General features: G+C 41.6%; 1 protein-coding gene across 1 annotated transcript in view; it reads left to right on the top strand.

Annotated features, from left to right (window-relative positions):
* Positions 1-657: 657 nt before the first annotated feature.
* srrm3 (serine/arginine repetitive matrix 3) overlaps positions 658-22507 on the top strand; it is a gene marked incomplete at both ends in the record, with an annotated part of 46330 nt that continues 24480 nt past the window's right edge. Inside the window, 4 exons of the mRNA XM_080748591.1 lie at positions 658-935; positions 12705-12806; positions 20556-20651; positions 21414-21494. Coding sequence (XP_080604717.1) covers positions 658-935; positions 12705-12806; positions 20556-20651; positions 21414-21494 — 557 coding nt within the window. The remainder of the gene's footprint in view (positions 936-12704; positions 12807-20555; positions 20652-21413; positions 21495-22507) is intronic.

The following is a 22507-nucleotide window of genomic DNA, read 5'->3' as shown; positions in this document are numbered from 1 at the left end:
AAATCCCAAATAACGTGTGTGTGTGTGTGTGTGTGTGTGTGTGTGTGTGTGTGTGTGTGCGTGTGCGTGTGCTTGTGGGTGTGCGTGTGCGTGTGTGTGTGTGTGTGTGTGTTTATATGAAGGGAAATGCTCAGTTCAGGCAGAAACACTGCAACCTGTCCAGAGATGTTATCGTCAAACTGTTGAAAGCTCACTTGTCAGTTATGCCAAGAGCTTAGAGGCTAACCTCTGGGAATAAAATGCTATAAGTACTGTTTGTAAGATATACGTGGGGACCACGCAAGACGGGAATGTTACAAGTTGGGAATGCATCCCCACCCAGTTATGCAAAACTCATACCATAAGTGCCAATGCGTTACCTGTTACCACAGTTAGAAACGGACACCTGATCTCAACAGCCAGTGCAAACTTTGTATACAACACTGTGAGTAATGACTTAGTGCAAACATAATACAATATACGTATATGTAATCTTACACACACACTAAAATAGAGTTTCATTAAAGTGGAATGCTGTCAATGTTATGAACGAATGGAAGAAAAACTATATTTATCCACTGTTGTCTGACAACCAACCTAAGCACTATTCTAGGTAAGATTGGCACATCTAACTTCTCTCTCTGTTCTCCCCATGTGTGTCCACAGAGTTTAGAGACCATGTATGATGAGACGAGGGTGCCATCCCCCAAAGATGGTGCAAATGGGGTCCCCCAGCCGGTGGCCCCGGTGGCAGGGGTGGCTGCAGGCCCAGGAGAGCTGACCCAAGTCCTGAGACCCAAAGGTGAAGAGGGCCAACCAGAGGAAGAGGAGGACGGGGAACCCAGAGCAGAGCCTGTCCTTGTAAAAAAGCCACACAGAGAGATTTTGGACCATGAGAGGAAAAGGAGGGTGGAACTCAAATGCATGGAACTCCAAGAGATGATGGAGGAACAGGGGTAAGAGAATAGACACTGTCCTACAGTATGTAACACATTGTTGAACATTTGTGATGTTTCAGCAAGTGTTTATATATTGCAGGAATCGGTTATTTGTAGTTGTGTGCACAGGAGCCAACTTGAGCACCTGCCCGAATGAAAAAAGCAATTGAGAAATTGCTTTTTTTTGTCCCATCTTCTTGGTCTTGGTCTTTCTCTGTTGTCGAACTAAACCACAGCTTTGCTCTATGCCCTGATCTCATTCAATACAAAGGCCATGCCAGGTCTTTTTGTTGGCAGGGTACTGCATATTTTCCCTCCTCCTGATAAGTCTGGTTTTAGGATGTGCCTTACATGTATATCGATGCACAACATTATTCTTAGGGCTTATCTATTAATCATTACCATTGGTACATTGCTTTTTTTTGTCAGTTTGTAAATTCTATGCTTTTTGTGGTGGGAGGTTCATTAGGGCAACTGCCCTCCCAAAAGTCTGTTCATGGCCCTAAACAGGTAGACACCTGTTTTTTTATTGGAGTGGAAGATATTAAATATTTCCTCTCTAGTAGAGACCGTGACTTTGGCAGGTACCCACAGGGATGCTGAGTGCTCGGGCAGTATCCAAAGTACATAAACAATTTCTGATAACGTGCCAAAAGGCATTTTCATTGCACTGCAGGGAAAGTAGGGAAAACCTGCCCCTGCAGAGTAAATTACTGAAGCCAAGTTTTATTTATAATTGCTCTATACAAACATGGTGATTTAATAGCACTTCTGCTGCAGTGGCAGAGTCAGAGCAGAGATAAAATGTGGATGTTTGTACTAGTGGCTGCTATGATAACATTACCATGCTAAGTCATATTGTCATGGTAATGTTATGGAAGACATTGTAACACATTTGCAGCCAACTCTTAAACTGTCTGATCAGTGGCTCTGTACTCTGGTGGTGGCTGTCAGAATGAGGTTGCCATAGAGACAGAGTGAAGGACAAAGGCCCAGGCTAGTGGAGTGGGTTTCATCAGCATGCTCTGTCTCCTCCAGCCCCAAGTGAGGGAGAGCTTGAGTGTGCTAATGCTACGGTCATGGTGGATTGGGAAATGGTATGGTGACTTGAGTCTACTCTAATCCTCACAGCTTCGCAATCTCAGGGCTTCTCTCAGGCTGGTCTAAACACAGACTCTCGCTCGCTCACACACGCGCGCGCACACACACACACACACACACACACACACACACACACACACACACACACACACACACACACACACACACACACACACACACACACACACACACACACGATGGCTAAATAGAGCTTAGCCATAAAGGAATTGTGACCTTGAACATTGCAAACAAATCTGCCCCATTATTATTCGTAATATTTGTCATACATTATACAAAAGTGTCAAAAGGGTGATAGTTCGTGATAAATTAGAAACTTGGAGTTTGATTGAATAAGTCAGGAATTTCTTTCTGGTTCATACTGTATGCTATATACATTCAGCCGTGTCAAACGCAATCCCTTATGAAGAATGTTGAAACAAACCTAAGCCTCCAGCTCTGCAATGCAAAATATATGCCGTTCAATAGATTTGAATCGATAGTAATGCAAATCCAAGCTGGTGGTTTATCTTCATTGTGATCCGGACTGCCTCCAACCAGTCTTTATCTTCTCCTCCAATCAATAATACTGTACATCGTCTACGTAGCTCAGAGGAGTCCTGGGGCTCATTGTGAGCTGCCTTTGAAGTATGGTGCTTCTGCAGCTACGATTGACTTTTAGATTCAGCAGTTGGCAGCAGTGGAATGGATTCACAGAAGACAGCACGCACGGCCAGTATTTTTGTTTATAAAGTATAATTTTGTGGCTATAGAACAGAGGCTAGCTGTGTGGCTGGCCAGATGGACAGATTTCACCCATGGTATAAGCCAGTGTGCCAGCTGTCACCTTATGGACGATGAGCCCATAGCGGTAAATCAGAATCAGAATAATTTTATGCCAGAGGTGTGTTTGCACATACTGTAGGTGGAGGAATTTGTCTTGGTGAGGTACTGTGTAGAGCACTGGTTCCCAAACACCGGGTCGAGACCCATTTGTCAGTCGGGGAGACATTTTTATGGGTCCCTTAATTCTTTTGTATCACAAACACATTTTCAAAAAACATTACCAAAAAATGGTTGATGATGATGATGATTTAAAAGTCAATGATTCTTCTAAGTAATTTCATGAATAAATAAAAGAAAACTGTAAGAAATTCCATGAATTAGAAAACAAAATGTTTAAGAAGTTGTGAGCTTGTAGATCTGCTATTTTCACTAGTTTGGGTCCCGGGCAAACATCTAATTTCTCTTTTGGGTCACAGGCTAAAAAGTTCGGTTGTTAAGTGTAAAGGAGCCATGTGTAGTAGACAGCAGTCTAGTGATAGCTGTTAGGCATTTGGTAAGAGCTACCGGTATGTATGACCCTGAGGTTGAGAGAACACTTGAACTTGAAGGACAATGTATGATGTATGACGTATGATGTGTGTTTGTTTGTAATTTGCGGATCCCATTGAAAACTAGTTCAGCTCAAGGGGCTATTCCCAATAAAGAATTTCAGACAGACAGTTGACTTAGAGTGTAACATCTCTGGAATGGAACTAAGTCATGCTATATTAAGCTACAAGGAAAAAAAAGAGAGTCCTATTTGACGATTTGGTTCAACACATTTATTGACCGCCCCACCACCCCGATTTTCTACTGTGCCTTTGTAAATGAGTACATGCTTGGATAAAGGAATACATGCTTGGATAAAGGGATAGAGAGAGGGATGAAACAGAGGGGTAGATAGGGGAGCTATGTGCTAGACATTAGACACAATTAAAATGGTGGCTGGAGCCTGTTTTCAGATTCAAGCCAGCCTCCACACTCCCCCTCCCCACCCTAACCACCCTTATTGAGAGATATAGGGCAGCGGTTCTCAACCTTTTCAGGCCGCGACCCCCAAAATAATCATGTTTTAACTGAGGACCCCCCCCCCCCCCCCCACCCTGACAGGAATTGAGGCATTACATTTTATATAACACAGTTCTATTGTGAAAATAGCAGATCTACATAGATTGGCTATTTTCACAATTTCTGCCTCTAATATTTGACAAGTTGGCTAATGTTTAAGTTGTCATTTTAGAGGTATTAAAAAGTCCTTAAATTGTCACTTTAGAAATGTGCAGATACCCTCTATAGTATACGCTTTATGTTGGTTTGTTTACTGTTGAGTGAGAAAACAATGTTTCATATTAAGTTAATCATCTGGGGACCCCCCCAAAATAATTTGGGGATCCCCTGGGGGTCCCGACCCACAGGTTGAGAACCACTGGGCTAGGGCACAACACCAGCAGCAATAATATACTCCCCTCCCACAACCCACAGCCCCTTGATCCGCCTCCATCCCTCCAGGGCTGAGACCAGGATGAATAGCTTTGTCATGTGTGATGGCCTCACCCTGGGAGCCAATTAGGTGGATGGCCAGCAATTATAGGAGTCTGTTCATTTAGTTATACAAGGTCTGGCAGTACCCCTCCGCCATTTATTGGCACTTACAGTCATCTGCCTCTGCAGGGATTCCTGGCCTGTTTTGAACATTAGGTGGGCTGGAATCTATGTACCAGCCCATTGATATAGGAATAGGTGCTCATCTGTGCGAAACAGCGTGAGGTCTTTCAGTGGCTGCCATGCACTTGTTCAGCATGAATCTGGCTTGCCAGGCGGCAGGTTTCCAGACCTGATATTGGAGAACCATTTCTGCATGGTGTAATGATGAGGCTGACTGACCATTGTGACCAAAAACAAAAGATTAACTCGCTAGTCTATTGTGTGTATGGTATGATAAAAGGCAAGATTTAGGTCTACTATAGAACTAATTTGCCTACTTAATGGACATGCTACCCAGTGAGTGGTACTGGGCCGAGGGAGCAGCTTCATATTTTGGGGTGTTTTTACCCAGCTAATTGAGCCATAATGACTGTGCATGACTAGTGCCCCTGTTGAGAGTCTTTCGGCATTTCCCTAGCTCTGTAATGAGCTTTTTTCACAGAGCCTCACTCGCCTGCTTACTCCACACACTGTGAGTGGCTAGGTTCCAGCACACCTCCCACTCGTTTCCTTCAGAAAGACCACACAAGTGAACCACAGAGCTCAGTGACAAGAGTTTTAAGTAAAACTCAGGGGGAGATATTTACACTGCCTGCCTCAGAAAAGCAGACTGATAAGAGAGGGTGTGACCACATGCTGTGGAAAGAAAGGTGCTGTCTAAAGAAAAGAATAATGAACCATTAATAGATGCTATTGCTACATGAACGAGAGTGTTATCATTGTAATAGATGTACTGTATGTCCCTAGTGTAATAGATAGATAGACTAAGAAGTAAATTAACAAAACATATATATTGTAGTTTAATAGCCTACACAGTTACATTTTGGAATGACAGTCACTGTCAGTCAGTGGAAAGACGAAGTGACACTATATATCATCAAACCGGTCGATGTACCGTAAGCCATTGCCCTCTGTCCGATTTTTAATTGGATTACCAAAATTGAATAAATCAACACCTGGGTCTTACGCTGTGTTGTCAGAAAGAGTATAATGGCAAAAGGGAGGATGACTCACTGATACGAATACGTTGTACAGCCTGTACAACATGGCCTCAAATGCTTGTTGCTGCTGGAGGTCGGAGTGAACACAAGCAGTCTAAAAGAGAGAGGCAATGGCAGAATGTGGTTGGCCATTCATTGATCCACTTATACTGCATTGATAATGAACAGGACAGATCTGTAGAGGGAGAGAGAGAAAGTCTTTATCTTTTCATCTCAGTCTCTCTCTCTTTCTCTCTGTCTTTCTCTCTTTATCTGTGTCTATCACTCTCCATCCCCCTCCGTGCCATTTTAAAAGTGTAACCAGAAAATCTATGACTGAAGAGTGCATTGATCGAAAATCCTCTCCACTTGAGAGTTAAGCCACTTTCCTATTAGGTCACTTTAATTTGGTCCCCGAAATAGAAATGTGGCATTTTTTTCCCTTCTTGTTCTGCAGCCTCCCACACTCCCACAGCCATTCAATCTCTCTAACTACACTGGCATTACTTTGACACGTTTGATAGCAGCAGTGTTTCTGAGGGACAGCTCTTGGGTCAGAGGAGTGTGCACACGTGAACACACAATAAAGCCTGAGTTATACTTAGTTGCGCACTGAAAATAGCTAATCTTTCTTTTCTTTTCTTTTTTGTTCTGCAGAGAGGTATCAAATGTATTTTGTTCATTTTTCTCATGAAGACAATCCCCACATACTTATCATACTTATATACCGCTACACAATAACAACACACACCAACACATTATACACCAAAAAATAAATAAATCAGAAAACAAAAGCCAAAACAAACAAAACTATATTTTTTAAATTAGTACGTGGATAGTGGCCAACAGGTTAATCGGTCGGCCGATGTATCGGCCCGATATTTGGCTTTTCAAAAATAATCGGCATCAGCCGAGTCCTTTCCAGTGAAACAATATTTGGTGGTGGGGAAAAAAAGGGGCAAATTAGATCACCCTAGTATAGCTTGCTTAGAAATGATGTGTACATCTACACCAGGAGTTCCAAAAAGATGGCTATCTTGGCAGATGGAGTTACATTAATAGTGCCTTAGAGATTGTATCAAAAACATGTTCCCAAAAAATGGGGGAGCTTGGAAAATGTCCAGAAGATGTGCGACAATGTCCTGGATGACTGGTGGCACCTGTCACACGAGTCGCTCAATTCTGGGACCATTTTAGCGGGCCTAGCTTTGCTATAGTGAACCCTATGTAATACTTTAAACGGGAGTCTGAACAAGCTCACAATGCGTCACACATTGATACTTTGTGAGCATGATTGGCAATTTAGTAGAGCTCAGGCTTAACCCATTCAGAACGGGTACACTATATTGTGTATCATTATTTTATGCTTTAACTATTGAAAAATAGCAGATATACAAGCTGCGAGCTTGTAGATCTGCTATTTTTGAAAAATCGTGAAAATTTGAATTTTGACACAATTCTATAAGTGTCTTTTGAATCCTTCTAAGATTTTTTTGAAAAACCTATGTTTCTATGTCAGCAATCTGGCTCGCCATCGTCAAAGAAAAGGTCCTTTTCACCTCGATTAAAGGAACCTGATTGAAGTAATTAGACAAACACAAGAGGGCAATGGCTTACGGTACATCGACCGGTTTGATGATATATTGTGTCACTTCGTCTTTCCACCGACTGACAGTGACTGTCATTCCAAAGTTTAACTGTGTAGGCTATTAAACTACAATATATGTTTTGTTAATTTACTTCTTAGTCTATCTATTACACTAGGGTAATTATACAAACTCACAGCGCGGCACTCGGTGCCGCGCTGTGAGTTTGTATATCTGCTATTTTTCACTGGTTAAAGCATTCAATAATTCTAGGCCTAATTTAACAGACACCACACACATAGTCACGACCCCCACGGAATCAATGACTATCAGTGTAAGGATGGTCGCTGGGCCACAACTATTAATTTCCCAGGATTGTTGGCTAATGGGGAAGTGTGTAGGTGCTCGGAGCTGTCTAATTACTTCAATCAGGTTCTTTAATCGAGGTGATTTGTCATGGCAGGTGCAGCGGGGAGACCCCCCGTTCTGATCGATGTCGCTGTCCCTCTCCACACCAACTCACTGGGTCTTTGCATGCTGTAGGCATCGGCCCACGCTAAATGGCTTTCATTTGGCGTAACACAGCTGACTCCGTCCTTCAAATAGGATGGTCTGATACGCACTTGCACTCTCATGCATTGGTTTACTATGAATTTAGATTTTAATAAAATTCCCTTCTTTCTGGCTAAGAATGGCAAGTCCAATTAAGCCTCTGCTCTACTTTGTAAGGAAAAGCTGACTGTACTTGGCTGTAAAAAAAAAATGCCAATTAAATATAAGTGAAGTGATGATAACAAACTTTATTTATATAGAACTTTTCATACATTAGAACAAAAGAATGACATATAATAAATTAAAAAGGAGTAATAAATTAAAGAGGTGGTGCCATAGCTTTGTTCTTTTTCTGGTTTTCATGTGTCTATAAGGTTGACAGTACTTCATTAGACCCCCTGGTGTGGTTGTTAACTTGTTATGAGCAATTATGTATTCCCTTTGTATTTTGGATTTCTTCCATGAGGCTGACACCTTGTGGGTCAAAAGTGTCAATCCAAAAACAGTGATTAAATGACATCATATCATATAATCATCCACTCCCCTTTTACCATTCACCCAACACTGTGGGTGTGGCTAACTTCAGCTGGGTTACCACCCACCTGAACAACCAGGCATACTTAATGAACTGGTGGGTGTGGCCACATAAAAACCTAATTTCAACTCTTTCTGTACACTCTTTTGGAAAAAATCCTCCTAATATAATCATAATACCTGATAATCAGGGGAAATAAATCATGGCACTGCATCTTTAAAAACTGAAACGCTTGCCTCCCTGATGTATTCTACAGATTAAACTACAAATTAATAAATGCAGCATTTTCTTCTGTCTGTCTTTTGATTGTATCATCCAGTATCATCCAGCAATGGAAAACCTGAGTGCCCATGGGGTCATATACTATATGCCCCGATGATCATTTGTTATTTACAACATAACAAACATTCAGTACTGGAACCACTCGGGGCGGGTGAGCAATGCATAACATTGGTGGGCTTAGCAATGAAGTGATGGAGGCAGGTCAGACAGGTGAGGAAGGGAAATGGAGGAGAGGATTCTCTGAGTAGCTAATACAGGCCTTCGTTCTACATTTTGACCTCTCTTTTTTGCTTTTGCCAGGCTGTCAGCAAAGGCAGCTCCAGACAATAGCATCGTCACCCATCATCAGCACGGTGTGAAGACAAACACTCGAACCTCCCATCCAAGACCTATATTTAGTCACAGATTCACATCCAATCCTATTATTATGTCTTCACAAACCCTTTTTGCCTTTTTTTTTTTTTAAACATCCCTTTCATTGGCATGTTATGACAGACAGTAAAAATAAATAAACACATTGACAGTTAGTATAGCACTGTACAGAAGCGGCGAGTGGTTAATTATGTTGCTGGCTCCTGGTCTGTGCATTGGAAAGCAATGCAAATCCTCGTATTTGCCCTCCATTGTGTTGCCTTGACATCTGCTGTGCTGAGAGATTGCTGTACAGCGAGACCTGACAGTGCTGTCACACTGGCTTGCTTCTGTTCTGTTGCTCCCCCTCCCCTCTCTTTCTCTCTTTCTCTCTCTCTCTCTCTCTCTCTCTCTCTCTCTCTCTCTCTCTCTCTCTCTCTCTCTCTCTCTCTCAGGCCCTAATCACATTCACTGAGCCAGAGCTCTGCTGATAGAGCATCCGGGTTTGAATACCTATGGCTATGTATTGAAATGACTGTATGCTCGGAGCAAGGCAAACACTCCTCAAACCACTGCTATGGTCACGCTGAAAGGAGGCGATTTATGATGGGTCTCTTAGAATTCATCTTGCATCTATTGGGAGATGGCTGGGGGAGAGTGTACATTTCAGCACCTATGGGCCGGACAGCTCCCTAGTACATTTATATGGCGTGTATGGCAGGCCAGGATAGCTCATGTTACAGATGCGATTAAATGAATAGATGGATAGATAGACTCAAAGAGAGCCACATTTAATGGCCCCCATGCTTCTCTTAAAAAGTGAACTCTTTGGACACACAACGCTAAATATGTATTCTCTCAACTACTGCTGTATGCTCAACTGAATGGTAGACGACAGCCCAAGCCTTTAACCAGAGCCATGCAGTCACATGGCACATTTCAATCCCAACGTTCCTTTTATAGTCTACATTCTGCTTGTCTCCCAGGACGTTCACATTTCCCACCAGCACTTCTTATCTCTGTCTCTGTTGCTTTGTTTCTAACTGACTGTGCAGAGCCATGGAAAAGGAGAAGTGAAGAAAATGTCTATTGTACCACGCAGCAAAGGGCTCTGAAGTCACCCTCATTTTATTGCAATAAAACAATAGCATAAAAGGTTTTAAGTTTATTTTTCAATCATAGCATAAGAATTGTCATTCTATGTATGCATCTGTTTCCCCCTCCCTCTCTATCATATTGTTTTAGTAGCTCTTTATAGCTCATTATCACAACAGATAATGAGCTCTGTAATTAGCTTGCACAGATTGTGAAGGTGATGTGAATTTACTTGAAGAACAACTCAGTGTAAATGCCATGTACTGTACTGTTGAATTCCTGATTGGCTCCTCATTGTATGCTAATTTACAATGGTACAATAATTAAATGTGAGAGAATGGAATTGAACATAAAAGAACATAAAGCGGTGGAATTCTTTTTTTTTTTAAAAGCGGTGGAATTCTAAAGCCTAATTTATAGTTTGTCAAGTCTAAATGAGTTTGTCAAGTCTAAATGAGGCTGTTCATACAGACAGGATTTGGGGTGTTTGGGCCGTTTTCCACCACACTTAGCTAGCCTGCTGTCAGAGACTGTGGCTATTGGTGCTTGTGTGCACACTGGAGGTGTTCAGTGTGAGCGATTAAGTCATTGCCTTAATCGATCACTGCCTCGAGTGAAGTTATCCACAACAATGCAAGGACCTGTTATTTGTTGTTTATTGTGTTTGATGAGGAAGGAATTTAATCCTAAGCCTTCATAGTCACTTAAAGTTGCTCTGTCCAGATACGCAATCAACTAGCTGCCTAAAATAGAAGGGTGAAGTGGAAAATGGGAAGAAAAAGCTATAGGGAATATAATGTTCTCAATAGCGTGTTCCCTAAAAGTCCACAGAGTGTCCACAGAGTGCTGTCTATCTCAGCAAAGCTGGATAGTTCCTGTAGTTATACTAGAGCTGTTCTGATGTAGTGTAACTGTGCTGCTGTCCTACAGAATAAATCCTGACATCCCTGAATAAGGGACCTGCCAGCAGGCGTGGGAGGAAGTGACACAGTGAGTCATGACAGTGTCCCCAGCCATGTGTCAATTAGGTCAGGGCATGGAGAGTACTGCCATCGTCATTTGTTCCGAGTCTCGCCTGTGTGGTGTCGAATAACACAAAACATCTGGCAGCTATGACAAGGAGAGGAGCGCAATTTTGAGTAATTGCAAACTGTTGTAGCTGGCCGGGAATAATACCATTCCTACGATATACAAGTTCTTATTTTCGCTATTGATGGTCAGAAGAAGAGATAACGCTTTTGGCAGTGTACCCTTGTCTACAGAGGCCTCACAAACTGCGATTAAATTTGGGTTTGATTGGATGTTGCATTTATTATATATGGTGTTTTTAATAGGCCTCTCTCTGCCACTAATATTGGCCATACAAAACATTGTTACATGACACAACTACATGACTACATGACATTGTTACGGTGACACGCTTCCTAGTTTCTTCTTTTTTCGCACTGATTTTTGACACTGCACTATTAGGTTGTTAGTGTTGGTAGTTTCTGAGTATTTTTGCTTTGTTTAACAATGACAGTGAGATACTTGTTTGCACTAACTAGCATTGACTGCTATGGTCTTTTTTGCAAGACACTTTATGTATATATACTTATATATTATTCGCCCCCTCTATTGATGCACCTTCTCCTTATTGGTACTGTACTGCTCTTGTCTTTGTTTTGTTTTTTTCCCTCTTATCTATCTTTCTTACGTCTCTGTAACTTTGTAAATAACTGTATACTGCTGTGCTACTACTGGACAACTAAATTTCCCCCTTGGGATAATAAAGGTATCTATCTATCTATCTATCTAATTTGGGGGAGATTGGTCCGTTGGTCTGCAACATGCAGTTAAAGTTTTTGAATTGGTGATGCCTGCCTGGATCAAACTGAAATGTATTGTGGTGCTGTTTTGAGTAGAGGCCACTCAACATGCAATGGAGTTGATTGGATGTTGCGCTGCATTTTTTGTAAAATATGCCCTCCCACTGACTTTGGAAGCCAGTTACAGATAAACTGTATGAATTACCAAAGGTGTGTACTGTGTATCATATGAATCCATAGATCGTGTGTCGCAATCTTTGTCAAATTTAGACAAAATCTGTAGTCTACTCCTACAGGTATTGTATAAATTTGCAAAATGTGTGTTTTGAGTACTTACAAATGCTCATTTCCACGTAAACTCTAGTTAGGTGGAAATGGGCATGGGGAGTTGTGTCTTGACCCAAGCAATCGAGTGACCTTAGGAATCCAGGGACATTTTGAATCTACAACCTACTGTCCTAAGTTATAGGCAAAAATGTAAAGTGGGCTGTTATAGCACCGCCATGAGGCCATCTGTGGTATTATTTTTTTCCTGCATAACACATGAGACTGTGAACCCCTCTGCCAAGTTTGGTAATGGTACTGTATCTCTTACTTTTTCTAAAGGAAGAATATTTGAATGGGAACTGACACATTTTCAAATAGACATACAGTACATTGTTAGTATCATTTAAACTATAAATCATATAGCTTAGAATACAAGCACATCATTGTATTCCCTATGATTTTTGCTTTTATTCCCAGGTACACTTCTTCCTTGGACCCTTTAACTGTCTCTGTTGACACTAGTGCCCTCCTGGCACACTGATAAAGATCCTTTTAAAACGTAGCTCATGACTTATAGATAAACATTGCTAACAAGTAATTACATCCACGATTAATAAGTGAGCGTTTGCCTGTGTGTGTGTGCGAGACAGGGCTTGTGTGTGTACTTTCACTGACTGCTGGTTCTATTTCATGCTCATCTATAGGTACACAGAGGAAGAGATTCGACAGAAAGTGAGCACCTTCAGGCAGATGCTGATGGACAAAGAGGGCGTGATCATGAGAGAGGGCTCACACGCACAACAAATGTAAGTTAGACATGTTCTGCTTGTATGTGTGTGGCTGTGGGTTGGTATGTTGGTGGGGTGAGGTGGTGGGTTGTTATGAATTTATAGAAATGATTTATAGAATCTTAACTACAGAGAAAACTAGGTCACATCCAGCCGTCTACAGAACATCGGTCGGTCCAGACTTGTGACATGAGTAGTCAAGGGGAATTCCCCATTATCTCCTAATTATTATTACCGGTAAGTAGGTAATGCTTCATATTTAGGTTAAAAGCAGGCTGAAGCTTGATATAAAATTAAACAATACAAGTGCTGTATTATATTATAATTGGCCAAATACGGTCACAAACCTAATATCCGGATGTAATTGGACAAATAAATAAATGAAAAAGGAGCAATAAATTAAACACTAAAACAATTGTTCAGTACAATAAAATACAACAATACAATGACAAGTGCTGTATTACATTGTAATTGACCAAATACAGTCACAAACATATTTTTATAAATAAATAAATTTCTCCAAAATGTCAAATGACACACGCACGCACGCACGCACGCACGCACGCACGCACGCACGCACGCACACACACACACATACACATCACACACACACACTGTACAATAACTCCAGTTGTAGCTATCCTCATGTTGTACGTTGACTATTGGGTTCCTGAACCTCTCTGTCTCTGTATGAATGATTGAGGGAGTCAGTGTACAGTAGTGGTGGTACAGTAATGCGACCTGTTGTCTCCCTCCCAGCTAATGATGGGTAATGACTCTGATGCTTCCTGTCACATAGGCTAGACTAATGACTCTCTCTCGCTTTTTTCCCGGCACCTCAGCAAGGACCCGACATTTAACGAGACCGCACTGTAATAACAAATGACAAAAAGGGATAAAGGAAAGGGAGAGAGGGACATAGGAGGGAGGGGAAGCAAGGGAGAGAGCACTGGGGAAAGACAAAGAGTGCTGTCAAGTATTTACACATTGAAAGATAGTGTGAAGCCGCTCATAACCCAAAGAAAGAGAAAAGTTAACACACAAGGGAGATGTCAAGGCAGGTCCATTTGGAGTGGGCTGAGCTTGCCACATTCAGCTAGACCTTGCTTGTGAAAGTGAAGTGCTGTGATATAGATACTAACTCAGACAGGAGAATTAACAATTTCCCACATAGCATTGGCACATTTTTCCTCGTGTTTCCGTTTGGTATTTTGGAGACCCGCCATTTGCTCATGTAGGGGATATCATTTGCAAATCACCAGCGCACTGCAATTTTGGTGTCAAACAAGGACTGCATGTGTTTCCCCGCATATGTTTGGTATTTTGGGGACTCGCCATGCGCTCATGTGGAAGAGGTGCCGTAGGAGGTGTCATTTTCAAATAACCAGTGCACTGCAATTTTGGTGTCAACAAGGACCACATTTTGTGCCGTCTGCCTCCTGCCCAGAGTATCTTGAGGCACGCGCTCCAAAATCACAAGCACTTCTTACTGCTACTGAAAAATGTTCTTTCTTAGTCTTATCCTTGGACCTTTATGCTCACCATTGGGACAAGTGAACCAAAGTGAGCGCTACCTTTTTCCTACCATCTATTCTAGACAACAAAAATGCCTTTTGAAGCTTACAGTTGGTGCGCTGTAGTGTGGTGATAGTTTGCTCATTGGCAATTGGCATGACAGAGTAGAGACATCACTGAACGCTGTATTATGCCCTCCATTATACCACAGGATTGACAGTTTCTGTCAGTCCACAGAGGCACACAGATTTATGGAAATACTATTTATATTATTATATTTACATTGCAATTCATTTATAACTTAGAAATTACAATTATGTTAAACAAATGGGCTGTGAAAATGAACAAATAATAAACACATGCAAAGCGATGAACAAGAGAAACTAGGTGCTCAAAGGAGGTAACGGCAAAAATAAAAACGTGCAGTGGGTGCTTCTAGGACCAGTGGGATACACCTTGAACAAAAGAGGAGCGATCCGAGCATGCCCTGATGAAGACCCAGAGAGGTCGAAACATGTTGGCTCTTATTATCATGAAATAAAGTACCCAGTTTTTACGTCCACTCTCCTCCTTTTTTAAACTTTTTTGAGTGCTCGGATCGCTCCTCTTTTGTTCAAATAATAAACACAGTTGAAGATCTGATTGAAATCAGTAGAGAGGGTCCCTGAGAGCCCTGCCTTAAGAGGTTATGTTTGTCTGTTTTCACATTGGTATGAATCCCTCAACCTTGAAAAATTGATATTTTAGTTCATTATTTATGCATTCTAACCCACAGCGGTTACATCCAATTAAACAGTTGTGCATCATGATGCATGGAGCCTTTTCAAGGTAGGCATATACTACATCATTGATATGGATTTCTTTATTCATGAAAGGCTTACTAACAGGCAACTAAATACATTATTATACATGCTGCCAGCCAGGTTATGTTTTGCCTGTGCTGGACATCATGGAACGATGCAAATTAACTGGTTTTATTTTCTTGGCTTCCAGTTTGATTTGCTTTTTGACATTACTCTTAATATAACTTAATGACAAGTGGTCATTTGATTTGACCTTCAACACACCCACTGACAATATTGAGCCTAAATCAAGCCCATTTGCGACAGCACTGTGGGTATTCTACCCTTCTATGGACCTGGAAATATGCAAAGTCTGTCCCCTTGCCTCATCCACCATGCTGTTGACTCGATTTGTGGATTAGTTTCCCCAAAATATGGTCCATGTGTTCTTGACACATGAAGGTGAGGCGACATACCGGTCCGGTACCTGCCTATTTGAACCTTGACTGAGAGGCTGCACAGTCAAATCCAGAATTTTAATTTAACGTGCCTATGCACAGCCGTGCCAATAACCACTCGTGTGTTATTTCTTAATTAACACTCTGGATTTGGCTGTGCATGCTTGCAGGGGAGAGACTGGTTCCTGGATCATGACACACACACTATGATAACCGTCTGTGTGTCAGACTGCTCAACTGGGGTTCTCAATTTACTCCAGTTTTATTGACAGGGGAGGGCCCACAACTTAATGGTCAAGTCATTAGCAATAAACACCCAGCAGTAAGCATGGCTGGGTCGGCTCATATCTCTGTTCACCAGTGCTCTTGTATTGATTTCTTTCAGTGTAGATGGGAACAGAGAGCAAGAGGATGTGGTGTGTAAGCCTTTTCAGAGCCATCTGAGCTAAGAACACCTTTGCTGTTCGATCAGAGCAGGATCAATGTGGCCCTGGGCCTCTAGAGTTGTTCACTGTATCTGATACAGACATTTCCTCATTATGAAAAGGAAATGTTGCCCTTTCAACACATAAAAATGTACTGCTGCCCTTGGTGTAGGTTATATATCACACTCTATAGTACACATCCCACATGCCACGGTCTTCCCCCAGGACTGTGAAATTGCTCTGCACAGCACAGCACTGCTACAGCTGAGCTGAAATGTAACCTGCCTGATTAAACCTCTGCCCTGCCACCGTCCCCTCCACAAAGCATCTCTCCTTATACTGAAAACCATTCAAGCCCATCAACTTATAGCCAACATCCCCCCAATCAGGACAATTTAATATTAACTCCAGCAGCAATGGGTCCTATATCTCATGGGATATGAATGAGTGGTGCTACTTAGTGTTGTGGTCCTGAGGAACACCATGACCATAGTCCATCAGGGGGAGCTGTCCAGTTAGAAAACCGCTTTAATTGGCTGCCTCACCAGGACCCATTCATTCCTCTGCCTACCAAGGATGCTCCTCTAATCCAGGGTTCTTCAACTATTTCAGGCCACGGACCCCTTAGCTGAGAGAGAGATGAAGCAGGGACCCCCACAACATGTTGTATAAAATTGTGTTGCAGATTAAAAATGTTCATAGATTTCTTAGACAGCTTTGACTTGTTTTACAGCACTGTCATCATGTTGGAGTAATGTGTATGTGTATCAGACATTTAACCACTTGAACCGTCAAATACTTAGTCTGCTTTTCTTTTCCCTCTACAAACCTCTTTGCCAAAAATAGCCGATCTACAAGCTTACAACGCCTCGCGCTGCAAGGCGTTGTAAACTTGTAGATCTGCTATTTTTGGCTAATGTTCCACTCAGAATAGGGATGCTAGGGTTCAAATGGTTAATTTAAAAAACATGATCATATCACACAGATTTGGTGGCCCCCCTGTAGTAACTCTGAGGACCCCCTAGGGTTCCCGGACTCCCTGGTGAAGACCCCTGCTCTAATCAGTTTGGGCAGATGTCTCCAATGTACTGAAGCCTACAACTTAAGCGACAGAGATGGGGTGGGAAATGAGTGGATTTTCCCCTAATGTATCTGCATTAATCAATAGATGGTCTCAAATCCTTGTAATTGCATGTGTGATTCAACAGCTCTGTCTTCAGCACACTGCTGATCAAAGCAGTTAAAAAGAGAGAAAGATTGTCAGGCCCTCTCTCCTTGAGGTTGTTTATTTTGGTCTTCAATTATTGATTCAGCTGTCTGTGAATTTCAGTTTTTATTTTGTTATTGTTCAAGTAATGTTCTTGAAATTATTTCAAGGCTGAAACTGAACAAGATTTGTGTGTGTGTGTGTGTGTGTGTGTGTGTGTGTGTGTGTGTGTGTGTGTGTGTGTGTGTGTGTGTGTGTGTGTGTGTGTGTGTGTGTGTGTGTGTGTGTGTGTGTGTGTGTGTGTGTGTGTGTGTGTGTGTGTGTGTGTGTGTGTGTGTCTTTGTGCTCATACTGTATGTGCATGGAGAGGAATGTCTGTTGCAGTGGACGTACTGCTGATACTGTATCTCTCAGTCAGTTTACTGTCCTATCAATAAAAGCCTAAAAGCCCCAAAACAAATGCCTCTTCCTAACAAACGCCCCCCTTGCGTATCTCCTCTCTCTTCATCTGTCTTTTGCTCTGTACAGTATGTTGTGCATCACATTCAGATTTGTCATACAATTCTAACGTGGTTTGATATAATCATGATGGTCCCGACTCGATCGGGAGATGACAGATTTGAATCCTAAACCCCTGCACACTACAAGATAATGTATGTCTGTCCGTGGTTATCTGGATAGGCACTGTCTTGCCCTCAGGACCGAACCTAACACAATTGTTTAGGACTGCACCTTAGACAATTTTACTATTGTTATTAATATACATACTGTACACATACACGAAAAGAAACAGGAAAACAAAAACAAGAAAATGCCAGCCCTGAAGATGAGATGACAAAAGCTTCAAAGCTGGCATACTTTTATCTTTTTGATCATTTCTCACTTTCTTCTTTCTTCTAAACGGGGCATCTGATGGCATTATTGACCTTTTTTCTTATCCATTTAGATGTTGTTTTGAAATGAAATATTGGCATTCAAAGTATGAACTTTGGTTTATTTGGTAGCATTTCGTAGGGTGTGTGACTGTGCAACAATGTTGGAGAGGTGCGCTCTATGATCAGATGAGGTTGTTGCCTACCAACCGCCCTGCCCCCGCTCCCCTCCGCAGCTCATACAGATATCTCCAGTCAGGCTGCAGGCTCCCAGTCCCAGGCAGCAGACTGGCAGTAGGCTAACAACACACACATCACAACGTTAATTCACCCACACTGTGATGTGACTTGCAAATCACTGCAAATCACAAAAACGAACTACCGGTATTACAGTATTTTTTTTATGTTATATATTATTTTAGTTTAGTTTTGGCATCCACCTTTTTGGATAGCGCTCTATGCGGCTGCCTATGTTTCCTATATTAGGTGCCGGCCCTGCTTGGCCAAATTGGGGTGTAGGGCTAATCCTAATCGAGCTTTGCATCGTGTAGTCTGTTCCTGGCTTCAGAGTCATTATTCATGCCTGCTCGCTCTCTTTCCTGTGGGGCTACGTTCAGAAATTATCAGGATTCTCTGTCTGTCATCATTATTCTAATGCAATGATCTCGGCATACACTTGCAGCATGCAGAGACGCTATGCTCCACTTGCTGTGGAAAGGCCAAAGCATAGCATTTTGACATTGCACCACATCAGATTGAGCTGTCTGTTTGTATTAGAGCCCAACCGATATATTGTTTAGGCTGATAAAAAGAAATCTGTATCAACAATGCAGCCGATGTTATTAGTCTTTATTTTCATGTATACCGCATATATCAGTGTGTTTTGTCGAACAGCTATTTTAGATTGTTTTATAGGGCTTAAGTGGTTAAATAAAATACAGTTTTCTGTATGTGTATTTTATAGTTACAAGTTCAACGTTCCTCAGCAACTGTAGCAGCATCAATAATAAGACAACTGGCTCTCATGGGGGTGGATGAAGAGTTGTTTATTTTCACCAGTGAGGTTTTCGAATCTGGTGTAGGATTCAGCTCAGTCTACCTCCTTCCCATGGACAATTTTGGCTGTATTCAACATTTTCCTCTAGGGCTGCAACTATCGATATATTTGTGATTATTCTATTGATTACTTTTTCTATTAATCTAATCATTTAGAAGCATGTTTCGTGATATTATAAAAAATATATATCAACGATTAACAAATGGATTAACCACACAAACCCTGTTTAGTAGTAGCTTAAACAAATAGCTCATCTACAAGCTCACAACGCTTTGCATTGTTTCTTTTTTACGTTTTGCCTATAATGACATCAATTATTTCATAAAAGGATTCTTAATTTTTAATAATCGATTAAATTGATACGTACTTTCTCTCCTCTTCATTCCCCTATGCAACTTGTTATCTCTCTGCCTAATCGTTTCTCTCATGGTGCTATCAATCCACAGTTTGTCATTAGGGTAAAAATAGATTGTTTTCATTGGGATTGCATCATCTCTGCAAGTGTTGATAAAACCGCCAGGTCAATTAAAAAGTTTTCAGTCTATTGTGTCAAAACAGCTGTTTGATGTTCAACAATTAAATGTCCTTTTCTAACTGGGATACTGAGCCAGTGTAGAAAAGCCAACACATGAGTGATATATTCCTCTACCAGCACTGAGTATATAAATAAAGCATATTATATTAAAATGAACCAGTTAGAACATTTTAAAAACACCAGTTGGTACAAAAATGTAATGTTTAGCACATAAACAAACACAAACCAAAAACATCCGTGACTGACAATGGCGGTGTTTGAGTTACATCAATACTGGTGACATGCATTTCTTTTAACAGAATATAAATATATAAACAGAAAATAAATACTGTCATTGTGCCCGAATTATATACAAGGACTCATTGTTTTAATATAATATATTAAAACAATGAGTCCTTGTATAATTATATCGGCAATCTTCACTTTGCTGTTTGTGTGCTAAAAGCATGATTTGGTAAACATTCTCACACCCAAATTGTCACATACTAACACTTGGTCAGGACCCCCTCTGCATTACTATGGTTCAATTCACGAGGGGCATCTAGTCCGAGTCACATGACTGATGGAATGCAGGTATGAAAGAGAACAAGGCGATATTGCTATTAAAATCATTTTAAACAGGTTCAAAACTAATTAAACCAAGGCAGCCATCAGAAGAAGGCAGACGTCTGCTGACTCTATTTGCGTTATTATAGGGTTGGAATTGCTTATGATCTATCTCGTCTATATGGTATGCAAAAGGTTGTCCCCGGCGTCCGCATTGGATACAAAAGGTACCTTGACCAAGTGTAAACATTATGACAATTTGGGATTTTGAGGCCTGTTATGCCATGTAATGAGAGAGCAAATGGAATTGCTCCTTCTGGTTTCTCGCACAAAAGCAGAAGTCAACAACCACTTACTCCTATGAATTCAGGGTCAACCACCTGCACTATGAGCACGAAGATGATTACGAAGGTGGCCCCGAACTGGTTGACTATGAGGAGGGAGACTATTATCGCAGTGACCACAGGTAACATGTTCACACTTGTACAGTACACGCACGTAGGCACCTCGGCGCGCGCGCACACACACACACACGCGCGCGCGCGCACACACACACACACACACACACACACACACACACACACACACACACACACACACACACACACACACACACACACACACACACACACACACACACACACAGAGTTAGATGTTCCATATCTGAAGCTATTATTTGGATTTGGTTAGAAGTGCTCTTCACATCCACTAAAAAAGAAGCAGTGGCTCCGGAGATCGCCTTCCTGGCTTCGTGTCGAAGTGTCTTTGAGCAAGACATTTAACCCCTAAATGCTCCTTGAGCGCCCCTACTGTAGGTGTCAACCTACTGTCCCTGCTGAATAGTTAGGATGGGTCAAATCAAATGCAGAGAATGAATTTCCCTATGGGAATCAATACAAGTAAAAAAATAAAAGCTTTAATCGGTACTCTCTAAAATCCACATGCACTGTTTAAACCATTTCACTACAGTGTTATGACACATACTTATCTGTAAAGTAATAAATGGGTGTGTAGCGGGCAATCGCCAAACAATTGGAGGACATAGATATAATGTTGTTGTGTGATTTGGCTTGTTATTATCAGTCAAGAAGGAAGTGAATGTAACCAGAGCGTTATACTTCTGAGCAAAGGTTATTATGATACCAGCAAAGATTATTGTAATAACAACCAACTTGTAATTTATTTAATCTATTCGCCCTCTTTTCCTTCTTCTCCCCTGTCACTTTAGAGTGAAGAGAAAATCAAGCAGCTCACCATCACCTCGCCCAAAGAAAAGGAAGAAGAAGAAATCCGGCCGACGGAGGACTCGGTGAGTGCGTGCATGGCTTACCTGCTGATGATGTGTTTTTCAAGGGAGCACTGGGAACAAAAATCACAAATCAGCCCAGAAATGTAAATGACAACAGCCCTATATCTGTCCCAAATGTACATAAATATGGCCATTTTGTGGTTCCACAGTTAGAAAGCCCATTCATTTCTCCAGAAAATATTTATAACTAGAAGCAGTGCTCTTCCGAGCACAGGTCTCCACCAGGCCAGGCGTCCTGGTGGTGCTACTGTATAATAGGCCAGTGTAAAAAGGGTGGCATATGTTCTTCACCTTAGACCTTTCATGGCAATCGGACGCTGCATGCATGATTTGAAGCATTGTGTTCAAAAAATGTGTTTTGCTAAAGTCTACCTGCTGGTGGCGCTATAACAGGCCAATGTGAAAAGGGTAGCATTTGTTCCTTCACATAGTGGGAGTATGTGTGGCAAATTTCGCGGTAATTGCAAGCTGCATTGATGATTTGAGGCATTTTGTTAAAAAACTGAGCAATCCTGCAAACTTTGGAAGCTAATATTAGCCAATCAGGATGGAATATGAAATATCAGACGGATCAGACTTGATCATATGACTATAGAGATACTGTGTACTGATTTGTGTTATTTTTGGAGAAAATCTGAAGGCGTAATATCCTAAAATGTGTTTTACACAAGTCGGCCCAAAGGTGGCGCTATAAAAGGCTGGCGCTATAAATGGTTTTTCCTTGGCCTCTAGGGAGTGCGCTTACAAAGTTTGAAACTGATCGGTGGAGTTATACAGTAGGTAAAACCACAAATCGGGCTGTTATAGCGCCACCATAAGGCTGATTAAAAAAAATTAAGTGGCATTTCTTCCTCGGCCTAGTGGGAACGTGTGTGCGCGATTTCATGATAATTGCACTTTGCGTTTGTGATTTGAGGCATTTTGTTCAAAACGGCTCAACCCCACAAACTTTGGAAGCCAATCTTAGCCAATCAGGATGGAATATGCAAAATCGGACAGATCTGTGTCGATCA

The sequence above is a fragment of the Nannobrachium achirus genome, assembly GCF_963921795.1.
Source record: "Nannobrachium achirus genome assembly, chromosome: 19".
Taxonomy (NCBI): Eukaryota; Metazoa; Chordata; class Actinopteri; order Myctophiformes; family Myctophidae; genus Nannobrachium; species Nannobrachium achirus.
This window is presented reverse-complemented; position numbering and strand designations above follow the sequence as displayed.